Below are 24,976 nucleotides of genomic sequence, written 5' to 3'. Positions count from 1 at the left end.
TCATTCTTTAAAAATTGTCATCGAAGTAAAAAAATAATAATAATTGACTTTATTTATTAAAAAAAAATTCTGCAGCAATCGCTTAACACCTTATGTGACAGAAAAATTTCGATCAACTTAAGTCCTAGACGTTGAGTTGATCATACATATGAGTTTTAATCTCTACTTTAAAAAAATTTTAAAGTGGGTGATAAATCACTTTTTTAGTGGTTTCTATTATAAAACAAAAGGAGTTCACTTACTTTAATAATTTTATCTCCAGGTTGAAGACCTTGAAGTGATGCAGGGCTACCAGGCTGAACAGCAGTTACAAAAACACCAACCTCATTTCCGCCAGTCAAGCGTATTCCGACACTCCCGTCTTTTTGGAAGGAGATAAATCTGGCTTCTGTCCTAAAATCAACATTTTTATTCTTACAGGAATCAAAAATATATATCAGTTCTATGCACTGATGTTTCCAGCCAACAATTTTGCTATACAAATTAAAATAAATTTTCTGAATTGTCCATTTTACTGCTCTTTGATTTTAATTCTAGTGTTACCAAACAACACTACACTAAACTCTTTCAAGAAACTTTGGCCTTTCTCCCAATGTGTAATTTTTCGCCTGCTGCCAGTTCTCTTTTCTAAACATAGAAAATCATCAGGGAAAAAATTTATTTTTTGAAATAAATCTCATCATCTAGGCTAGGGGTGCACAACCTGCGGCCCACGGGCCAAATGCGGCCCTTCGACTACTGAAGTGCGGCCCGCAAGAGCTTCTAAACACAATAAAAAAAAATTAAAAAATGGCAATTTTTAATCGCACTTTTAAGTCATCACGTTTTGGCACAATCAATTTTAACATATTCTTTAGTAAATGTACGTTTAACGCGCTTTCTTTAAGCCGATTTTATCGTAAATATAAATAATTTTTTTAAAACAGTTATTTCCGCTTTTCTACGTGATTTCGAAAATCCCGAATTTCTATTACGAATCGAGTTTCAGATCGCAAATTTAAATAATCACTTTTTGTGCACTTTATTTGTGACAATTTCATCTTAAATCTAAGTGATTTTTTACTCTTTTTTTCTTTATTTTCAACAATTTTTTTCGGCAGTTATTGCTATGCGTTCCCACGTATTATAAAAAATTCCAATTGTTCAATTACGACATACAAATTTTAAATCATGCATTTGACATGCTTTATTCGTGCTGAGTTCAGCATCAATATATTTTTTCCCAATTATTTCTATACTTTTCCACATGATTTTGACGATGATGTATTTAACTATGATGTTATTACGACACGTGATTATTAATCGTGCAATTAAATAATCCCTCTTTGATACGGTATTTCAGCACAGTTTTATCTAAAATCCTAGTTATTTTTCCTTCGTTTTCATTTCCGCAACGAATATGATTTGGTCGAATGTGGTAATGAATTGTTATTTGATCAAAAATCAAATATGCGGCAAAAAAAAAAAAGAAGAAAAAATCGACTGAACGCCGTACACTTGGGGCCAAATAGCAAAATCTTTTAGCAGCATAGCAACACTGAAACTAAAATTTCAATGCTCAGAATAATATTTCCTGGAAAAACGTTTTCATAAATTAACTCTAAAAAATAAGGCCAATCAAGAACGTTGAAAATGTCGAAAAGCGAAACAGAGAACATAAAAATCGATCTTAATTTTTGAAAATTTTCTTTAAAGCTGAGCATCTCAGTTTTTCATTTACCAGAAAAAGCAAAGAAAAAAGAATTAAGTCAACAGAAATGCTATTAAAAATTACTACGTTATAATGAAAACGTCTAAAAAAAGTTTTTTTTTTTTTAAAGAAAATAAAAAGATAGAAAAAATGTTCTTAATTTTTTAAGTGAAAATCTTATGCCGAAAATCTCAATTTAAATTTTTCTCATTGCCATAATTTTAGAAGAAAAAAAATTGCTATAAAATAAATTTTATTAGTAACTTTATTTTTAAAAAAAATGCTGAGTCATAATAAAAATGCCTAAAAAAAGAAAAACAGAAAAAACAAATTTTTCTTAGTTCCTGAAACAAAACTTTAATACTGAAAATCACACTTTTCTATGTTACTGGTTATTTATATTACAGTACAGGGAAAGAGTGATAATAAATTAATAGTATGAGACGTTCTGTTAAAATGCTGGGTTATAATAAAAACTGCAAAAAATGGATCCTTCTCAATTCTCAAAGTATCGAAAAAATGACAAAATTGACTTGTCTGATTATAATTTTAAAAAAAAAAAAATTAATATTTATATAAACTCAAAAATAAAAAAAACTTGGAAAAATACATTTCTAAAAAATATTCTGCCGAATATTTGACTGATCATTCAACCAACTGAATTTTTCACAGAAGGGCCAAATACTCGTTACATCCCTCCCTAATTTAAATGCAATGTTATTGCAACTTGAGAAATTCATAAAATGGCGGAAAACGTGAATTTTTAAACTGCTCACTGTTTGTAGTTTAGATTTCAATTTTTTGTTGCTTAAGTGATCTTTTTCGATAAAAAAAAGGAAAATGTTTACGATATAAAAAATCTAATAATTAATAAAATAAAATAATAAAGTACATTACAAAATAAGCATTGAATTTTATTTTGAACTATCACAGTTTTGTTTTTATTTTAGGCTTTTGTTTAAAACCTATAAATTTTCTTCAATTAAAATATTTAATTTGAATTTATATTACTTAATTACGACTAAACTTTTTCCTACTTTCATTCTGTGGGCATTGCAGTTTTTTTTAATTTATTAGAATTTAATTCTAAAATGAGTTTTCATATTGCATGATATGATAAAAAAAAAAATTTCTTTTCTTCAATGTTTATTTATTTTGATAAATCTATTGTTCATATGATAAAAATAGCAAGTTTTTTTTTTTTAAAAAAAAAAGTATAAGTTTTTTTATTTTTGAATGAATTCTAATAATGGAACACTACTAAGTTATTGATATTACTAAGTTTATTGATAAAAAAAATGGAACGCTAATGTTTAAATAAACATTACTACATTTGTCATTAACATGTCTAAATACATCTGCGGCCCTTCGTTAGCCAACCTGCTGTGCAAGTGGCCCTTCACTCAAAAAGGTTGTGCACCCCTAATCTAGGTGTTGTTCTTTAAGAGGCCTATTTACTCTTGACTTAACTCAACTGTCAAAGGGGAGGGAAAATTCTAATTATGTTTTAAATCTTCTGCATTAAATTTTTCATAAATAAACTGATACTATATTTGGCAGTATCTTTTGATGCAAGCCCAAGGTATCTTTTGCGAAATAAAAGCAAAATTGCGAAATAAATGCAGCGTTTTAGGTTCTCTTTCCATTTTTTTCTGACAAAATTTTTACAACATTTTTAGAGTTCTGCAATCAGTAGTTTTTAAAAAGTAGTTATATAGTGTACATTAGTCTGTTTTTACATTTTTGATAAATATCTTTGCTTTTGTATAATTAACATTAAAAGAATTTTTTAGAAGTCCTAAAAATTAACAAGCAGTATTTCTACCAATCCAGATAAAGCACCCTCTTATTTTCTACTTTTTTAAAGGTATTGTGCTGTCTAAATTATCCTATATTAAAAGTTTGTTAAACAGGAAAAAAAAAACAAGAAAACAAAATTCAAACATTTAACCAAAAATCTGAAATGACAAAGGCAAACTTCTCTTAAAACTTTGACACAGAATTTTCAGTGAAGCATATTTTTCATTATTTTGTGTTAATTTAGGTCAAAATAAATGAAAATATTATAACATTTTAATAATTCATGGTTATTACATCAAACACTATCTGTGTTGAAGGTAAAAAATTTTCACGGTTCACATCCAAACAATGATTTTTCAAATTTGCAGTTATTTAGATTTAAGAGAAACTCATCACTGAAATTTTTTTAATATACAAGAACAGAATAAATAATTGATAAATTTTTGAGTAAAACAAAAAGTTTTCAAATAATTTTTTTTTGGATTTTATATTTTAGTACAAATAAAATTCCTATAATCTAACAGATTTCAATTCCTACTGTTAGTTCACACTCTACCTATATTTTGTTCAAATTTTAAATCGTTAATAAAATACTTCATCCATTCCAGTTGCAATGCATTTTTTTAACTTGGATGTTAATTCATTCATTAAACAGGGATGAGCGTTAGTCATTGTTTTAAATTTCACTAGAAGCGATTCAGTTTTTCACATATTTTAAAAATAACATCAGTGTTAATTTCTAATTACCTCTCTTTGAACAAAACAATAGTTTATTGCACACATTTAAATATTTAATCATTTTATATTCACTGTGTCCGATAAATTCAGTAAAGAATATTACGTGGTAGCACGTGTAATTCGCTTCACCAAATTTATAATTTCATAGTTAAATATAGATAAGAATGCCTTTAATTCTCAATTTCTACTAATTAGTTCACACTCTCCCTATATCTTGTTCAAATTTTCAATCGTAAATAAAATACTTTTGATTCATACACTCAAGTTTAAATACTTTTTTTTTTAATTTGTAGTAGATAACACTTGACGTTAATACAGTTTTTTTCAAATATTAATTCATTAATTTTAGTTTTATATGGAAGAAAAAATTGTAATTATTTAATAAAAAATAACTAAAATTAAAAAAAATTTATATTGCTTGTTAATAACTAAAAAAATATCAAAATATACTTTCGTTTGTAATTAGAGCATCAGAAAAAAAAAATATATATATAAGGGACACTGGTGTCACATCTGCCCTTTAAGAGATATATATCAATAGATGATGTACCTTTTGGGGTACTTTTAGTGAATAATATGCCTGAAGAAACAAATATAATACAGATATCATCAATGGCTCGACAGCCCAGGGTGGGCCTTGGCCTTCTCAAGAATTTTTTCCACTTTTTCCTGCTAGTGTTTTCCAGTTTTTAGGACCAAAAGGTATTTTTCTAAGCCATCTCAAATTCGGCCTGCCTCTTTTTCCTGTGCTGACTGGTCCGGCATTGAAAACTCTTCTTGTGGTACGGCCCATTTTGATAATGTGGCCTACCCATTCTATTCTTTGTCGTTTAATAAAATTAATAATGTCATTATGTGAGTGCTAAAACTCTAGCAACACATCTAAGTCACACACTATTTTTTTGAATTCCTCCAAAAATACTTTCTCAAAGGTACCCAACATAACCTCATGCATACAAGATATGGTTTCACAAGCCTGTGTTAAAATGGATCTTAAGAGAGATAATAAAACTTTTCTATGAATTACATTAAGTCTTATGTATTTTCGAATTCCATTAACCCCTTAACTGCCGAGGGCGTATATATACGTCTCGGCCAGACGATGTGTTAACTGCCGTAGGCGTATATATACGTTTTCCCGAAGTACGATGCTTTGCATTGCGCTGCTATAAATAGAACTACACCCCTACTTCAGAATGCAGTAAAATGACCTTAAAAGTGTTTGCTTTGCAAATATATTACTAATTTCGGAGGAGGGGGAATGGGAAAAGGATGTTATGGAAAAGTGATATCGTATTAATCGTTTGCTTATCTCTTTTTGAGTAAGGTCAGGTTTATTCTTTTTTCGCTTTCGTTTCCCGAATGTATTTGGTGCTTTTTATTCTTTCCATCAACCTCTTCAAATGCATCGGAAAAATGTGCTGATTGTTCAAGAAAAAAATTCTTTGTGAATCCTGCTATCAGTGCAATGAATGTGATGTTGGTTTATGTATCCAACCATGTTTCAGGATTTGTCATACAAGAGCTAAGTTTTAACATCTTTTATATTGTATTTTTATTATTTAATTTAAATTTTGTATTTTCTTTCTTTCCTTTTTCTTGTCCTGTAAAAGTAAACTGTTTTTAAATTGCAAGGCGTGCATCATTTTCCCTCACCATAACAACGCGTAAGTAAGTGCACTTGAGCGAAAAACGGTGGCACTGGGGAGTGAATCACATAAATTTTACTTGGCAGTTAAGGGGTTAAAACATTTATTAGCTATTCTTCTTTGTATTTCCTGTTGTTGGTTACAGAACCCAAGGAAACTAAATTGTCAACAACCTCAAATTTATATTCTTCAATTTCTAAGTGGGTGTTAGGAGAAGTAAAAAAAATTAAAAATCCATATTTTTTAGAGGGAAAACATGATTCTAAAAATAAGATTTACTTGCACTTAATATTCTTATGCACCACTATCATAGTTTGTTCTTTTTTTCCTTTCTTTATTATTTTTCCATAAGCGGCAATTCTGGTATGCCTTTGTTTTTCATGAGCATTTTTATTATGGTGTCTCTCTTTTCTCAGTAAATAAAGTAATTTCGAATAGAAATTTTACAGAAATTTTGGCATTAAACTGATTAAAACAGATATTAATTAAGTAGCAATAAAAATAATTCAAAAAACTAATTCCTGTTCCTCTTTTGAATTTATTATTTGCTTGCACGTTTTGTAAATTGTAAATTTTCTCAGAAAAATAAAGTAGGCATTAAAAAAAAAACATATTTTTTCTTCGTACTCATCAGAATTTTCTTTCACCTCGATCGGATAACCAATTCGAGTATCATCTAAATGGTGATGCTCTTATTGCAAGAAATAATTCAAATATAGATAAGAATTATAATGCATATTTGGATTAAATAATGTAAATTTTCATTATGAACTGTTAAAAAAAAATTTTAAAAGAGAAATATTTTATACATAAAATAAGATCTAAAACAAACTTTATTAATAGCTTTCAACATAATTTTAACAAGCATATAACTCAAAACTTTAAATCTACACAGTGAAAGACTTACGGCACTGTTTTGTTTCTTCTTGCCAAAGGATCTTCATCAAATTGCTTGCTTGAAGGTGAAAATTCTGAAATTAAAGAAAAACAAATTAGAGGTGAACACACTAACTAATTTTCCTAATGGTTCATTCTTTGACAGCATTTCTAAATTATCGGGAACTTTCTGACATTTGCCTCACCACAAAAATTGCGGCTAAATATTTTTATTATTTTATGGGATAGAAATCTTTGAAGGTGTCCCAAAGCAAGTAAGTACGGATGATCCACTTTTTATCCGAAATTGTGGCTAAATATTTTTATTATTTGAACAGAGAAAAACTAATAGAAAAAAAGCTAAAAAAAATAAAATGTTTTTTTAAATTATATCGGCTTTTACATTTAAGAAGTCAAATCATCTGTAAAATCCACCTTCTAGTTTCAAGGAATAGAATTCTTTGAAAGGGGTCCCAAGATTCACCTTTCATTCCCACTTTAGCCATTCTTCTGACAAATGACAATTTGCAACAAAATTGCTACACATATAAGTTTTGAAAAAAAGCGAGCAAATACACCATTTTTTCTATCGAACAATCTTTTAAATGTTTGCCATCTCAGAATTATTTTTAAGATACTCAATTTTAAACTTTTGTGTTTGCCTCAGTATTTCATTAATTCTACCTTAAGTTATGCCAGTCTCGTATTCTCAAAGTTCATCGAAAGTTTTTTTTCTAATGAATCTGTGCAAAAAAAAAAGTTTTTATTGCACTTGAAAAAAAAGAGAGTTATTGTAAAGGCAGAATAAACGTCTCTTTAACAAGAATTTGTGTAACTTAACGAAAATTTAATTTTAAATTAGCGGAGGTAAGAGATAATTTTATTTGATTGATTGGTAAAAGTCTGTGAATTTAAGATATGCGTCTTGAGCTTTGCAAAATTACACGAATTGGCAGAAGAATCACATGCCTGAAATTCACTAATATGTTTGTCTCATGGTAAACAGGGTGCATAGCCAAATCTTTCAACAAAAAATAAGCACCTTTTAAGCACTCAAAAAATATTTTTAAGCACTATATACATTAACAAAATACAAAATAACTTTCAAAGATTTCACATGATCATGATAAAATGACTAGTTTTTGACAGAGAACTCTTTTTCTTGATTATATTAGCCATTATAAAAAGATCAAGAGATTTTTCGGTTCAATATCAGAGGGTGGAAAATGAAGCCTGAAATTCAGAATATCTTGCAAAATGCTGCAGAGTTGCACAAGAGAGTGCAATAATCTCACCTAAGGGAAAATTAAGCATCTTTCAAAAACACCCAATGAAAAAAAAAATCGAAAACAACAACCTTTAAGCACTTTTTAAAAATGCTACGCACCATAGTATAGCCCGCGAGGCAGACTTTTTTTAGGCTTTCGGCGATAAACTCTCTAGAACTAATGTCTTTCTGCAATATCCTTGTTACTATTTAAAGGTAATAAAAACGCTTTGTTCACAAAAACAAACAAAAAATTATTTTTTTAATTAAACATGTAATATTTCTTTCATTCTAATATTATGGGAAATATTCTCGCATTTTGTTGGGCGGGTGAAACACACTAATTATTTCCTTTATTGCATTTTGCAAATCATCATCACATTAAAAAAATAATTTAATATCATCTAAATCTGTAGCAGTAATGGACGAAAAACAGATGGATAACGAAATCCTTCGAATCGGACTCTTCAGAATGGGATGATTCAAATGCATGTTTCATTTTAAGATTTGATTGTCGTAATAAATAATATCGTATAACAAAAATATTGGATTTTAAAAACCATGTCAAAATCAAAAGCAATAACTGTTAAAAAAAAATCGATAGAATCATTGCCTTAAAAAAGTAAATGATCAAATGCACAATTCGAATTTCCCACATCGCCTGAAATATTTCGGGATATCTAAAAACCATGTAAAAATCAATGTCAGTAACTGCCAAAAAACAATCAAAATGGATTTACGGCATAAATTGAGCTCTTCAAAAAGTGATTATTTAAATGCGTGATGCAAATTTTGCGTGTAAATTTCTGCTGAAAAGCAAGTGGAAGTACTTCTCAAAAGAAAAATCTCTCTGTAAGAGCTCTGTTAAATCCTGTGACAATGTCGTAAGCAATTCTGCCATGGAGGGTATCGCTTAAGTATTGCTCATTCATGCATTGCACAATGTTAAAACTTTATTTTAGAAAATGCATGACTTGTATAGATTCTGCCTTTTGAATATTTTAGATTTTATTTCTGCAATAAGTAGTATTACCATCAATGCGGGGCAGCCTCTGCAGAGAAGGTTCTTCTTCATTTATCAAAGGAGCCCTCGCGTGTCCAGTCAGTAAAGGAGTGGCAGGTTGGTCTAACTGGCTCAAAGATATATCCATTATGGGTCCCCTATTACGACCTGACTGAAACCTAGAACTGAAAATACATGTTTCTATCAAACAAATTTAATTTTAATAAATATTTGTTTGCCTTAACTCATTTTTCAATAATTTTTTGAATATCAATACTAAATGTCATGAGATCAACTGGAAAACTTAATAAATTTTTATTTATTTCAAAAAATTTTAAAATGTAAAAACAATATAAATCTAAAATTTTGGGAGAGGGTATTAAGTAAAATATTTACAGAATACAACAAATAGATCAATTTAAATAACTACTTTGAGTAGAATTTTAAAAACAATGTTTGCAATAATCTCCTAGATTTCTTAATACGGTCCTTTAAAAGAGACCATGCACACTAATAGATTCCTTTAATGCATGCTATGTATTCATTAGTACTTTATTTACCATTTGCTGTTAATATACTAGTTGCAAATTATAAAGCAAATATATTACGTCATTACCAAGCACAGGTGTCAACTTGTACGCGCTTACAGAATTCAAATTAGCATCATTTTATGGTGTACATATACATTATTTAATTTTATATAGATATATAATACTAATAAAAATATACATAAATTTACTATTAATATACTTCATTACTTCTGCACTTCAACTACTAAACACATTTTACAATTGGGTTGGTTCAGTTGCTTTTCTGTTAAGAAGAGAAGATTTAATTTGTGAATAGCTAGGGGGAAAGATAAATTTTCTTTTTAAATTTCTTTTTACATTTTTTTATTTCGTTTTTCTATCAAGTTTGTACTTTATTTTATTTTATTAGAATCGTTTAAGGAGTGGAAACAAATCGTAGGAGAAGAAAAACTATCATAGATTAGTTGCAAAAAAAACTTTCATTACTCTAAAATAATTAAGGGGAAAACAACGTATTTAAAGCAAATTATTACAGAAATTCTCAAAAACAGTACTTTGTTTTTGAAGCTTAATCTTGCCAATGAAATCGTAATAATTATGGATAAATTGTAATACTTGGTCCCTCTGTATATATAATCATAGAGGTGCACATTTATATTGAAATCACAGAAAAACAAATATGACGCTAAATCATAATTTTTTAACAAGACCTCAGTTAACACGAAAAACATTGGTGCCAATAGTGAGGATTGGGCCACGCATATCATTTTTTTTATTAATTCAAATCAATTTATTAACACAATATTTAACAGATTGACACTACATTTGATTGATTGCACAGAAATATCTATCCCTGCTTTCCTAATTTCACCAAACGAAATTTTAAATACAGCTTACTTAGCATATGTTTTTAAAATACCTATGACCTTTTAATCTTACTGTTAAATCAGTGGGCCAAAATAAACAAGAATAGAAAAATAATAATAGTAATAATAAGCTTAATTAAAGGAAACTTTCTTAATTAATGATTCTTTCATTTAACTTAGCTAAAATCAAAAAAGAAAATTTCTAATTGTTAAAAAAAAAAATCTGCAGATGAACAAGGTAAGTGTGAATAAAATGTGCAACACAGTTTTAACACCCATTTTAAGGGGAGGGGATGTTGTACATCATGTTTAATGTTTTAAATGTATTTGAAAGCATCAATATTATCAACCTATTTTGTAGCACCAATACAAACATTTAAAATGAAATGTTTTATACATATGTATATTTGTCCACTATATTTACCTACCTAGATAAATTTTTTTCTTCGCCTCTATCTGCTGGTGTTGGAATTTTAGTTTCACCTAGAAATTAGAAGTTAACAAAATCAAATTATTAATAAACCAAACATTATGTATCAATGTTTACCAAGTCTGTAATATATACATAGCACAATAAATAAATATAAAAATTACAAAAAAAAATGAAGAAAATCATAAAGTTTCATTTTGTGTGCATAAGCTGCAAGTATGTAGAACTCATAATTTTGAACTTTATATATATTCTATGAAATACTATGAACAAATTGTAAATATTGATAACGTTGTCTTCTAATTTGTGAAATTCTGAGAAATAATTTGCTAATTCTACTCTTCATATACTTTAGAGGTGCTTCATAGCATAATGGGAAAATAGATGCAAAAACATTAAGGAGGGGGGGGGAATAAAAAGTATTAAAATATAGATCAAAAAACTAGATTCACTTTGCTTATATTGTAGAACAAATTAATGCATAATAGCGGGATCTTATAATTAAGAAATTTTTATGTCAATTAAGAGGCTCTTTTTATAATAGGTTGAATTGAACTTATTACAAAGCTACTTCAGTTTTTTTAAAGCTGGAAATTTAAAGTAAGATTTTTCAGTAAATTTTAAGAAAGGCAGAAAACAATGAAAGAAAAGGATTTCAGAAATAAAAAATTTGGTTTAAATTTACCTTGTTTACAAAGGATTTTTTTTTTCATTTTAAAATTAATTTGATTTAGTTAATCTTTCATTTTAAATAAATGATACAGTGAAATTTATTACACTGGCCATCAGCAGTAAAGTTACAGAGGGGAATAAGTTATTCTTTTTCTATCATTTATTTGATCATGTTATTATACATGTTATACATATATTTCTCTGTATATTATCTACCAAAATAAATGTAAATTAAATAAAATCTTTTAAATTTGATTCTGAAATTTAATTAAACAAATACCTACTTCACATTTCTTATTAAATGAGATTAATGAATAAATTTTAATTTGTTACATAAATTTAATAATATTTAATTGATTAGTTTTTGCAATAAATAAATTCTTAAAATACTAATGCAAACAAAAGAAAGTTCAATTAGAATATTATATCACCCATGACAGAATATATATATACAGAGGGTACAATATACATTGTATTTACTGCAACATTTTAAAATTCATTTCATTATACTTACAAACCAATTTGCTACAAAAAATAAACTCTTTTTGTTTTTAAAAGCAACAAAAGAATAAAATAGAATTGCTCAAGAAGCTTAGCTTACTATATAATTAGCCTAAAAAAATAATAGTCAACCTTTAGAGGGGTTAATACTATTTTACCCTTACAGTAAAATTCTTTTTCATACATAATACATTATCATAGAAAACTTTGTAAAAAAGCTATTTATTTTTTTCGGTCAAGTTTAGAATAGAATAGAAGAATTAGAATAGAATAAAATAAAACAGAATAGAATAAATTTTTTATATACATAAATTTGACTTATTTAAGGTTTACATACAAGAAAGACAGATTATTAAGGTTTTGCATCTTTTTATTAAATTGTATAAATTCAGCTCTTTAGAAGAAAAAAGTCAACTAAGCAGAACAATTCAGAAAGGTGGCCAGTGTCAGTTTGACGGATTTCACTGCAATTACAATAATAATTTTTTTGGTGCTCTTCACATTATTGCATCGATATATTTTGCTTCAGCTATATTAATATAATATTAGAAAGCACGATTTTTGTGGACATAATCGTGCGAGCTGATGAGATTCTTTTTGTTGTTAAATTTTCTTATTTCAATTGATTTTTGCTTTTTGTAATAGTTTTTCAAGTTTTCTATAAAAAAATTTTAGTTTCTTTCCTTGTTTTCTTTTGCTTGATTAGATATATATATATATATATACAACAAAATAAATAAATACAAGAAAACACGAAGAAAAACAATAAGTTTCATTTATTGCATATAAGCTGCAAGTAAACAGAACTCATTAGATAAGTTCTAAATGAAGATAAAACAAAGGAAAATTATAGACATATGAAAAAAGAGGGGGAAATAATAATGAAAAAAAATAACAAACAACTGATTTAAAAAAAAAAAAAGGATGAAATTTTTTTTTAAAAACCGGAAAATAAAAGATATAATCTTTTCATCAGCCCACACGATTATATCCGCAAAAAAGAGTGCATTCTGATATTGTATCACTATAGCCAAAGCAAAATATATTAATACAATAGTGTGAGGAGCACTCAAAAAAATTTTTTACAAAAATTACAACAAATAAAATAGAACACAATAAGTAAAAATAACACGTAAAAACAGAAAATAAAATAAAAGAAAAAGAAAAAACAGTATAAAACAAAATCTCTAAAGCGAGTAGCGAAATCAGATGTACTTACATGAACGGGAAATTTTTTTAGAATGATTTAAAAATATTTTCGCAACAAGATTGCCAGATTACAAAATATGAAAACAAAAGCGCAAATTGAGTGTAACTAGAGGAATTTAAAGTGTCGTTCTTACTGCATTGCTAAGTATTATGTATATTAACAGATGAAGTATATAATACAGTATATAACATAATTTTATAAACCACAATTCTTAATAAACCACAGAATCTTTGTCGGTGTAAACAAAGAAATTTGCAATAAAGAAAATTCTATAACTGACATTTATTTGTTTAATTACTTGTTAAGAGTTGAAAATTCAAAAAGCTATGCAAACCAAAATTAATTTGTTTGTAATTACCTAGTTCTGCAGAAAATTTTTTAGTAAGTAATAAACACTTATTTGAATATTGTGTGTTAAAAAGATTTTCTACTGTGTATATATACACACACAATCAAACCCTGCTATAGTGAACATTGTTTACAGTGAACTCCCGAATATAGTGAACGAAATGTTCGCTCCCATGCCTTGCTACACATGCATAATGTGTTTATTTTGTGTTGTACAGTACAGAACCAGTTATCCGGAAATCAGAAAACCGGAAAACCAAAAAACCAGAACGAAATTCGATACATTTTCCACCATTTTTAAAAAAATTAATTTTTTTCCTCATAAGACTTTAGGATTTTTCTTTCTTTTTTGAAAGATGTTTACCATACCATCATTTTAGAAATAATCATTACTGTATTACTTCATCGTTTTTTCTTCTTTTTAAGATTATTTCCAATTATATATTTTTTTTAGTTGGGTTTAACAATAAAAAAACGGCTTTTTGTAGCGATTCAGAAAACCGGAAAAATCAGTTATCCGGAATAGCGATGGTCCCGATCGTCCGGATAATCGGTTCCCTACTGTATCAATGTTATTATATAGTGAACTAAAAAAAGAGATGGAGATGAAGTTGGATATTATGAACTTTTTTCTGTCTTCGGCTGATTTATTTTCCTTTTTTTGTAATAATTTTGAAATTTCTACTTCAAAATAGGTACATATACCGATTTTTAAAACCATCTATAGCATGGAATGTAGCAACAAGCATTTTTTATTGTTCGCTTCATTATTGAACAGCATTATTGAATTGGTTCAGCACTTAAAAAAGTCGCAATCTTCCTGTATCTGGACAAATGCTTCAAGTCAAATCCTATGAATTTGCTAAGCGATTTGGTGAGACTAATTTTCAGTGCTGGAATGGCTGGTTAGACAGGTTTAAAAAGCGGAATAACATCGAGGAAAACTTATTGGAGAGTCAGGAAGTATCTGTATATCTGATGTTGAAGATTGCTCCTCAGCTAAAGATTACTAAATTTTTTTGTACGCAAGACAAAGAGTGATGAAAAATAAAAGTTAACACATTTTTTGTTACTACATATTATTTTTGTATTTCATTTTATTGGTCATTTATTTAAATAATGTGAAATAAAAGGGGAGAGTTTGGAACTATTAGTTAAAATTGTTTGCAGTACGGATATAGCAAAGTGAACTGAAATTTCAGTCTCTTAAAGGTTCACTATAGCGGAGTTTGACTGTATATATATATACACACACATATAATCAAGCAATTCTAAATGGTTGGCAGCTTATTAAAAGTTTCTGAAAAAGAAATAAATTTTCCATAGTTTAAATTTAAAATGGAAAACATACCATTGCTTTGGATTTGCTTTCCATCCGTAGATTGCCTCTCTAAAATGAGTTGCAGTTTCTCTTTTGTGTTTTCAATTATTTTTTTAGCCTCTTTAAGAGTCATGCAGTCTGTGCTGTTATTATTGATCTATTAAGAGAAATAATAGTCAGTATTGTGCATAACAAATGTGAAATATACAGTAAAAAAGCACATTATCAGGTCGACACAATCTACATAACTATGATAAAATACACAATGTCTGACAGGTATTTTAAAGCTTGCTTTCAGCAGGGATGAAAGTACCAGTTAGCAAAAAAAGCTGAATTCTACATAAATGTAATCAAACATTTTGAAATTAATAAACGTATGGAGCTTAAAAAGCTTTGAAAAAAGCTGAATTCAGAGTAAAAGATAAAAACTTTCATGCCTGTTTCAGGCACAATAAAAGGGAATGCTCAGCATTTCAGGCGAAATTTAAAAAGGCAATACATCCAAGGAACACTGTTTCTGTGGGACAATCGTAACAGGACTTTACATTACTTTTTCTAAATAATAAATAAATGCCTTTGCATGGGACAAGCAAATAAAGTAAATGTCAGGACAAGAAATAAGAAGATTTCTACCAAAGAAATATTGAACCGCCTTTTGATAGAAGTGAAGAAATGTTTCACACTGGAAGAGATGAGAGATTTTTCTATTATAGGGTTATATGGATTGTTTTTTATTTTATTTTATAACCAGCCAGGGGTGATTGTGAAACAAAGTGAAAAACCCTGAAAATTTTAAGCGCAAAAAATCGACATCAATTTATATACCGTAAACCGGGGCGAGTCTACCCATTTTAGTTTTATTTAATTTTAACTACTTTAAATTGCAAATAAAAAAATTTTTATTGACGGAGGACTTAGTTCAGACTCTAAGGAAGATGGCGCTGTAGTAGTTTGATCCGGTTTTGGTCTTTTGGCGTCCTTTGGTGTCTTTTTAACCGACCTGTTCAAACGTCTTTTGAGAGATTTGTATTGAAAATCAGCAAACTTTTAGTTGGTGCTCCGTAAGTATATTATTATTATTACTATTTTCACTTTGGTTAAGTGATAAACTTATCTAAGACTAAGATTACATTAATTTTATATGAAAAAAAACAAAAAGAATGTAAGTTTTGCTGTTGTAAACAAAAAGCCAGAATTCGCGGGGCGAGTCTACCCATTCGTATTTAGTTTTAATAAAGCATAATAATATAATTTAGAACTTTGTTTATATTAAAATTAAGTCATTTTAAATGAATTTGAGTATATTATTTTAATTCTGCATTGATAAATTTATCATTAATAAGAAAATTTATAGGTTAAATATAAATGTAAATATAAAATATGTTTATTTTACCTATTTTTTCAATTTTTATATTACAAAATTAACTTTTTTTATTTAATGCAAGTTAAATAAATTATTATTTATTAATACAGATGGTTCGAAATTATATTCGCAAAACAAATGGATTTAAATGTTACAAAAAAATGCCACCTGAGATGGAAAAAGCTATCCAAAGGATAAAAGCCAAACAATTACAATATTAATTTTAATTTATTTTTATCAACAATAATCAGAAAAAAATGTTATTTTATAATGTTAATGATTATAAAAACAAAACTGTGATCAAAATGTGATAATCGATCAAATACTCAATTTGTGTTATTTTATGAATAAAAAAATGGAATATATAATAAAGTTATGAATTTTACTTCATAAATATCCTATATAGTAACTAAAATAACAATTTAATAGTAAAATTTGATTATTTACAATGTTAACATTCATTTTAGTAGAATGGGTAGACTCGCCCCATACGAGAGATTTGTCAGCAGTTCTATAAAAATATACAGTAACAGCGTAACTGTTAATATTTTCTAAAATCGATTTCACAGCTTTAAAGAGGGATAAATAGCGATTCCGAAACACCTATTAAAAGCCTTTTTTCTTTAATATTTACAAAAGTTTGACCACTTGAAAGTTGACAAACTGAAAAAATGGGTAGGCTCGCCTCGGTTTATGGTACCATGCATGTTTCATATTTAACAAATTTCTTTTAATAAAATTTATAATTAAATTTCCTATCAATGATGAATATTACACCTATTAATAAAAGTTTACCTCATTTTTATAATTTATTATATTTTGCTAATTTATTTATTTTTAAACAGTTATATTAAAAATTGTTTGTCCAGTTCTCTTTTCCTTTTCTGCTGTACTCTGTAGTTCCTAACATTTTCTGCTGAACTCCGCAATCCCTGTTATTTTAGTGAATCAAGTGATTACACATGCTCTAAACGCTGGCCATAGTAATGCCACTGATTGAAACACTGATCTTTTATAAGGTTTGTAAATAATTGAATTGCATAAGGAAAAAAAAGAATATATAGAATTGGATGACACAAGAATAATAAATGGCTTTATGGTGCTAAACTTAAACAGCACTAATATTCAGGGTTATATACCAAGCCTGACACTGCTGACACTCAAATCTGGAAAAGAAATTCCCTGTGTTTTCCCTGTACATATTATAATCAATATATTAAGAGGAAACAACAATTACTGTGCTCTTGTGTAAGCTATAGTGGGTTAACTATATTTATTAGTTTTAATAGTCGGAAAAACAGCTGAACATACTTTAGTGCTATAGTAAATGAAATAGTTTAGTATAGCTGAAATATCATCCTTAAATATCCCATAGATTACGATTTGAGTGGTCACCATTTTTCAAAAGGCAAAAATAAGAAACGAAATTCACTGTATTTTGCCTGTTATTTTAGGTGATTTTTAAATTCCCTGTATTTTTCAGGTTTTCTCTTTTGAGTGGCAACCCTGAATATTGAACTATGAAAAAATATTAAGTTTGTTAGGAATAAAATTGATGATTTTTTTTAAACATTTCAATATAATATACTAAATGAAGATTTTCAAAATATTGCAATATCAGAAATGGTTGAGTACAATCAGAATCCCATTGACATTCAGTAGAAAAGTTTAATCAACTTTTTAAAGATATTTTAAAAAAAACTGTTTAAGAGTGAGAAAAGTGTTTACCTTCAATATAATATCTCCTTCACGGATACAGCCATCTTTCTCTATACTAGAATGATTAGTGATTTCTTTAACATAAATACGGCAACCGAGAACTATACCAAAATCTGAAATGAGAGTCCATTCATTAGAAAATCCTTAACACTAAAAGTTGATCACAAAATGATGACTTCTTTTATATACTAAGTTAAAGATTTCAATTCTGAAATATATATGTATAGTAAAATTACTAGAGCGGAGCTTTTCACTATCATCTGGGAGCGGAGTTGGAGGATCAAAATTTTTTTGACTTTCGGTCACACATATTTGAACTCATTTGACCCAGAAACAGCCCAAGGAGAAACCCCCAGTGTTTAAAACTACTTCCTGCAAAACTGCATCTGCTACAGTATATAAAAAAAATATTGGAGATATATAAACTGGCCATCTAATCTAGACTTACCCTATATAAATATATTGACATATGTGTGTAGGACACCTATAAGAATGTTTATTTCTTAAAACATTTCCTCATTTTTATAATTACAAGAAAGACAAAGAAAATCTACTATTTTTGCTGACATTTCAAACAATGATAAAACAGTTATGTTTTAAACATGAAATTTAAAAATAAAAAAAAATTTAAATTAATACTTACCATCTTTTTTTTTACTTTTGGTAAGAGTGACTTTAACAGACCTAGAATTGTTTAAATTTAAAGTTGAGGCAGTTATTTTACGTTTAATGACCTGAAATTTAAAAAAAAATAAATTATTGCTAAATATCCTGTGAGTTAGTTCCAATATCAAAACAAAGATTTGAAAGTTTGAATATATGAGTAACAATCTATTTACTACCCAAGAAAATTAATTTCACAGAAAGAAACAAAATTTCTTTCAATGAAAACTTAATTTGGAGAGAATTGATGTACTTAAAGGAATATAAGTAGGTATTCTTTTGTTTTCCTTACTTTTTAAAACTCATCTTCACTATTTAAAGAATCTGCTATGTATATGAAATAATATAAATTACATCGTAAGAAATATTTTTTATAAAAATTATCATAGATTTACTTGGTAGTTTAATTAAATAATTAAAGTTTTATAAGCATAATAAATAGTTATTACTATTTTTTGATAAAAAAAATTTGTTTGCTTGCTAAGAAGTTATTTTTACAAACATAAAAAAAAATTTCAAATGATATAAAAATATAAAATGAAATAAAAGTACATGCATTTATATTTAAAGAGTATAGTATGTATAAGAGTTGTATGTATTTATCAGCAGGTCAACAATATATCTTAGTGATGTGGGTCTCTTGATTATTTAAAAATAAATAAAATAAAATCTTGCTCAAAAACAAGTCTAGATAGAAATCTCTTCAATTATTGCACTCTATTTGTTCAATTTTTAATCCTCATTAATTTCCCACATGTCTCATTGCCTAATAAAAAAAAATAAAAAAAAACAGAGCACAAATGAAAGAACATAAATTGATATATCATAACTTTAGTTCTATAGATAAGAATCTTCCTGGGTGTCTAAACATCAAATGAGAGTAGAGAAATTAAGAGACAAACACATGTAAAATGGTTTAACCAATAAGGACAATGTTTGAACAAGGAAATACAATGGAGAGATAGGAAACAGGTGTGAGGGGATTTGGTGGGAACCCCAGAGTACAACATATTAAATTAAAATGGACTCCCAAATTTTTGGAAACAGTGGGATCATTAACCAAATGATTAGAATATATAATGACTCCCAAAAATTGAGTTTGGAAGGTAAAGAACAGTGTTGAAAAATTTTGGACAGTTAAATCAAATCTGTGATTTTAAATCCAACTGTGTGGAGTGATAGAAGATTGGTTAATTTTGGACGTATGTTTCTTCAGGGTTCATTTAGTTTGTTCAATATACAAAAGACCACACTGACACGAAATTTGATAAACACCCTAGCTATTAATATCTGCAAAAGGATCTCTAAGATTGGAGAAGTTTAGTTTATTTACAGAAGAGAAAACAATTTTAAATTAAAATTTATTCGATTCGACACCTGATTTTAGGATAATAAGATCAAACAATCAAATTGTTTACCTCCCTTTTGTTATTTCCAAGTTCAAACTTGTTCATCTGTCCCTATTGGTTAAAACACTTTATACCTGTTTGTCTCTCTACCTTCATTAAACGTTTCGAAGCTGAGGAAGGTTCTTGTTTATAGACTGAAACAATAGTATGTCCATCTATGTACTTTCATTTGTGCTTTATTCACGTTTTTTTTTTCTTTAGTCTCTACAAAGTATTACCTCTGTTAAATAGCTCACTGTTTTCATTTATATTTATGGTTTGAGTTCATTTAGTTTAGGGGTTCACAACCTATGGCCTGCGATCAGAATTCGTGATTTTTTTTACTTTTGTAAAAAATAAAAAAAAAATCAAATTAATCAGATTTTTTTTAATTTAAATCAGATTTTCTTGATTTTTATTCAAATACACTATAAGAATTTTAGTTTATGATTAAAAAAACTTTATAAATGTTTAATCAAAATTTAATTAATATTAAAACTATATCATAACAATATTTTAGTAGCTCTAACTAACTAAAATAATTTTTCATTATAATACATAGCTTTGAAAGCATAGCAACCATTTCGAAAAGAAAGTGCATGATTGAAATTTAAAGACTAGATGAAATAGAGAATTTAAAGAATACTTAAAACAAGGTTTCAATTGGCAAACCAAAATTTTAATTTAAAATTGTGATTTCTTTTTTTTTCCTCTTGATTTTTAAAATGAGAAAATCAATGTATCAGATTGTGTTTATAAATGCAGTCATTCATCAAAAAATAAATAAATATTTAATATTTTCATATTAAAATATTCATTTTTAATCCTAATTCAAAATAGATAAGTTAAGCTAAAAAAAAATTCAAAAAGATCTATGTAGGTACTCATTGGAATTTCTTTCAAAAAATTTCTTTATAGAAAATCTAATGATGTAAAAGATACTATAAACATATTATGAGAAGAAAAAAATACCAGTTGATAACCCTACTGCTTCAAATAGACTTTGAAAGGGAAGGAAGACGCTATATCAGGAAAAAAATATCTGAATTCATCAGCCTTTTTTTTTCTATTTTTGGCATATTTGGGTAATTTTTTTTAATATAACCTCAAGCTTAAGAAATATACATTTTCCACCAAGAAAATATAATGTAGATTTTAATTCCATGTTTTTTCAATCAAAAGGTAGAATTTTAATTAGCATTATTTGCATTNTTTTTTTTTTTTTTTGAAAAAAATTGACGAAATTACTTTCTACAGCTACGCAAGTTTATATTAAGACAGTATTAAATGTTTACTTTAATCTGTACTTTCAATCTCTAGAATCAAAAGATTTTTAAAAATGTAATTTCTAATGTGTTGGAATTTAACACACACCAAGAAAGAAAGTAATTTCGTTAATTAAAATTAATTAACGCAGGAATTTATTTAAAATAAATTTTAAAACTAAGAAAAGAAAATAATAAAAGTATCAATTACTTAAAACACTGTTTTTTAACTTTTAAAATCAATGTATATATAAAAAAATCAGTTGATTTAAATCAATGATATTTTTAAAAAATTCATTTGATTTAAATCATGATTTAAATCGTGATTTAAATCAAGCAGATTTAAATCAACAAATCCTGCCTGCAATCTACATGCGGTCTGCCATCTGTTGATGTGCAGCCCGCAGGAACTTCTGAACGCAATAGAAAATTTCTTTCTAATTGGTTTTTGCTTAAATACTATAAATTTCCTTTTATTAAAATATTTAATTCAAATTTATATTACTCAATAAAATGTGTTATTTTTTTCTTTTCACTTTTATTCTGTACTCTTTTTCCTTTTTTAGAATTTATGTCTCCCTCTCCAATATTTATGCATATATGTACATATTTATGTAAATATTTGATAATTTAATTATTGCAAAAAATAAAAAAAGATTTTTAAAAATATTTATCAGTTTTTTTAGTTTTAAATAAATTTAAATAACTAAAAGTATTTAATTTTCCGCAAATATATGTTACTAAGTTTATTGATAAAAATATTTAATGCTTAAAACACTAATATTATTATAAAAATTATCATATTTGCCATTAACATGAACAGATATGTATGCGGCCCATCACTCAAAAAAAGTTGTGCACCCCTAATTCAGTTTTCTTTCTAGTGTTATATGGTTTTTGATTTATATGCTTTGTTCAGCCTCCATCTATTTGTGTTAATCATTGTAATAAAAACTAATAAACGTAATTTCATATAAATGCTTCTCTATTTCAGTTTTATTAGCAGGGTGGTGATAAAGCATTTTTGCATATTTGGTAAGATAATATAGGAACAAAAAATCCTATAAAAGGAAAATATTCAGATTTTAATAATTCTTCATTTTAAGTGCAGTTTTTTGACAAATTATACTTTTTTCTTTATAAATTTGTATAACTTTTGTATATTTAAACTGTTTTAAATATCCTTCAAAAACAAAAGTTGATGTTGAACAGTTTAAGATATAAAAAATTACCAATTTTTTTTTTTTTTTTAAAATCTTTATCAGATATTTATTTAAATTTTTTTTTATTTATGAATTACATTTATTTTATTGTGTTTTTTTTTACTGAATTTATAAATACAAGAAGTAATATTTCTTTATGAAAAAAAATTCATATGAAATTATATATTATGGTTTGAAAATTTTTTAAGAACATTTACCTTTTTAAGGTCATTTTTGGAGATTTTTAGAGATTTTTTTTCTTTTTTTTTTTTTGCATTTTATTTTTTTTGCAATTTTTAATCCCAATTTAAAAGAATGTTTAGGTTATTAGCATCCTAGCTATGATTGTTAACCGCTTCCCTGATTATCCGGAGTTAACTCAGCAATGTATATTGCAAATATATTGCAAATATTGATGTATATTGCAAATATTGATTATCTCAAGTAAACTTGGGCATAGCAGAATTTGTCAATTTGTTTTGTTTTATAAGGTTCTAATAGGTCGGAAGCAAAACAAAAAATAATGATAACCTGCTGCACCCGAGATAATTTGGGATAGTAAACTGATGGTATATTAAGTATTTTTTACACATAGAAAAATTAACATTTCAACTTAGAGCTTGTGTATTATGTTTTGTTTTAGTTCCTTGCAATTATTACTGAAATTTTAAAAAAAATTAGAATTTTTTTTTTCAAAAAAAATGGTAAAGGAAGCTGTTAATAATTTTTTATTTTTAAAAAATTGCAAGATACAGAAGACCGTATAACTTTGAGCCTTTTATAGAAGAAATAAATGTCAGTATCTTACCAGATTGACAGAATTACCACAATCTCTCAACACCTGTACAGCTCTGGTATAGTCAACATTTTCTAATGAGATTCCATTGGCACTGACTAGAATGTCATTGATTCTATACAAAGAACACAAAAGCAATTAAAACTTCATATATTTGTGGCATTTCATTACTTTATATGCATTATAATTTCATTCAATTTCCATAACGGGAGTTGAAATTTCTAAATTTGAATCTAATAAATCATTTTCTTTTCTTTTTTTTTTGATTTTTTTTTTAGGGTGCTTATCTTGAAAAGATCTTCCTAACAATATAGCAGAGATGATTGTGAGCCGAACTCAAAAATCCTGAAAATTTCTCAAGTAAAAAATCGAAAATGACACATATAAAAAAAATTATGTCTTAATTAATTTAAATCATTGATATTCTCAAAACATAAAATTCTAAATAAATATATGCAGAAAAATGTAAATGAATAATTATGTATAAGTTTACTTGCATCTCTAATCACATTTATTATTCTACCAGAAAAATATATTTACAAAGAAGAGAGATGCCAAGTCTAGTTCTAATATTTTTAAATAAAATATACAAGAATTTTTATACAAAAATGTGATCGATGATTTCTTGAAACTTCAAATCTTGGATTTCCGGAAACTTCCGGATCGCAGTTAGCGAAAAATCCTTAGCAAAATCATATCTGGATATAGTAACCGGATTACAGAGGTTTTATAAAATTGGTATTTTATGATTAGCATTATATTTAGGGGGAAAGGGAGGCTACTGTGGGACATGAAGCAAGAGTGGACAACATAAATAGTTTTTTTTGCGTGTGTTTTTTTTTAGTCAAATTTCCTCTGTGAGAGATTTGTAACATTGATATAGAATACGCCAAAACACGATACATAAATAACTAAATAAGACGGTTAGAGATGAAGTACAGAATATAGTTTTAAATAGGGTCCCAGCCAAAAATTTGTGCCCCAGAGTCCCGAGGGGCAAGAAATTATGGCACTGTTCTTTGAAAAACTTTTTTTAATCATATTATAATTTGGTTCAGTTTTTGTATTGCATTTACCTTTTTAACTTTGATAATGGCAAATTACAAATTTTTTTGTGTGAAAGAAAAAAATTATAATTTTTTTAGTTAGTTGCCTGTAAAAAATAGTTTTATTATAATATTTAGTATTAGATTGATAACCTTGTTATAAAATATTTTCACTGAAAAAAGAACATTTTATACACTTTTTTTCTTACAGAAGTTTTCAGAATTTTTAGCTTATATGATAGTAACAGTAGTTTCAAAACATTAAAGCAACCCTCTTTACAAAAACTTAAATTTTGCTGATTAGATAACTTAACAAAATTTCTAGTTAGTATATCAACAATGTAAGATTTTTTTAGCTCTCAATCAGGGTTGGCAAGATTTTGCCACAGGTGGAAAAAACCATGGTAAATACCGGTAAAAACCGTCCTGGCAAAAACAGGTTTTTGCCAAGCAAATTGGCAAAAAGTGGCAAAAACCTATATTTTCCAAGATGAGAGGACAAAAACACATTTTTGATACAAAATTATTCCTAAAATTGAAATATATACTATAAATATAAATAATTACAAAAAAATTAACAAAATTATTATTCCATAATTAAATGATAATGTAATAATATATCATTTTAGTAGT

General features: G+C 27.1%; 1 protein-coding gene across 1 annotated transcript in view; it reads right to left on the bottom strand.

Annotated features, from left to right (window-relative positions):
• The window catches only part of LOC107447528 (tight junction protein ZO-3), a gene marked incomplete in the record, with an annotated part of 114,597 nt that overhangs the window by 42,151 nt on the left and 47,470 nt on the right, over window positions 1-24,976 (bottom strand). Inside the window, 8 exon segments of the mRNA XM_071178201.1 lie at window positions 243-393; window positions 6,785-6,848; window positions 9,054-9,208; window positions 10,848-10,902; window positions 14,932-15,058; window positions 17,993-18,096; window positions 18,627-18,717; window positions 23,310-23,412. Coding sequence (XP_071034302.1) covers window positions 243-393; window positions 6,785-6,848; window positions 9,054-9,208; window positions 10,848-10,902; window positions 14,932-15,058; window positions 17,993-18,096; window positions 18,627-18,717; window positions 23,310-23,412 — 850 coding nt within the window.

This window comes from Parasteatoda tepidariorum, chromosome 3 (genome assembly GCF_043381705.1).
Source record: "Parasteatoda tepidariorum isolate YZ-2023 chromosome 3, CAS_Ptep_4.0, whole genome shotgun sequence".
NCBI classification, from domain to species: Eukaryota; Metazoa; Arthropoda; class Arachnida; order Araneae; family Theridiidae; genus Parasteatoda; species Parasteatoda tepidariorum.
The sequence above is the reverse complement of the archived record's forward strand: the minus strand, read 5'-3'. Positions and strand labels throughout refer to the sequence as shown.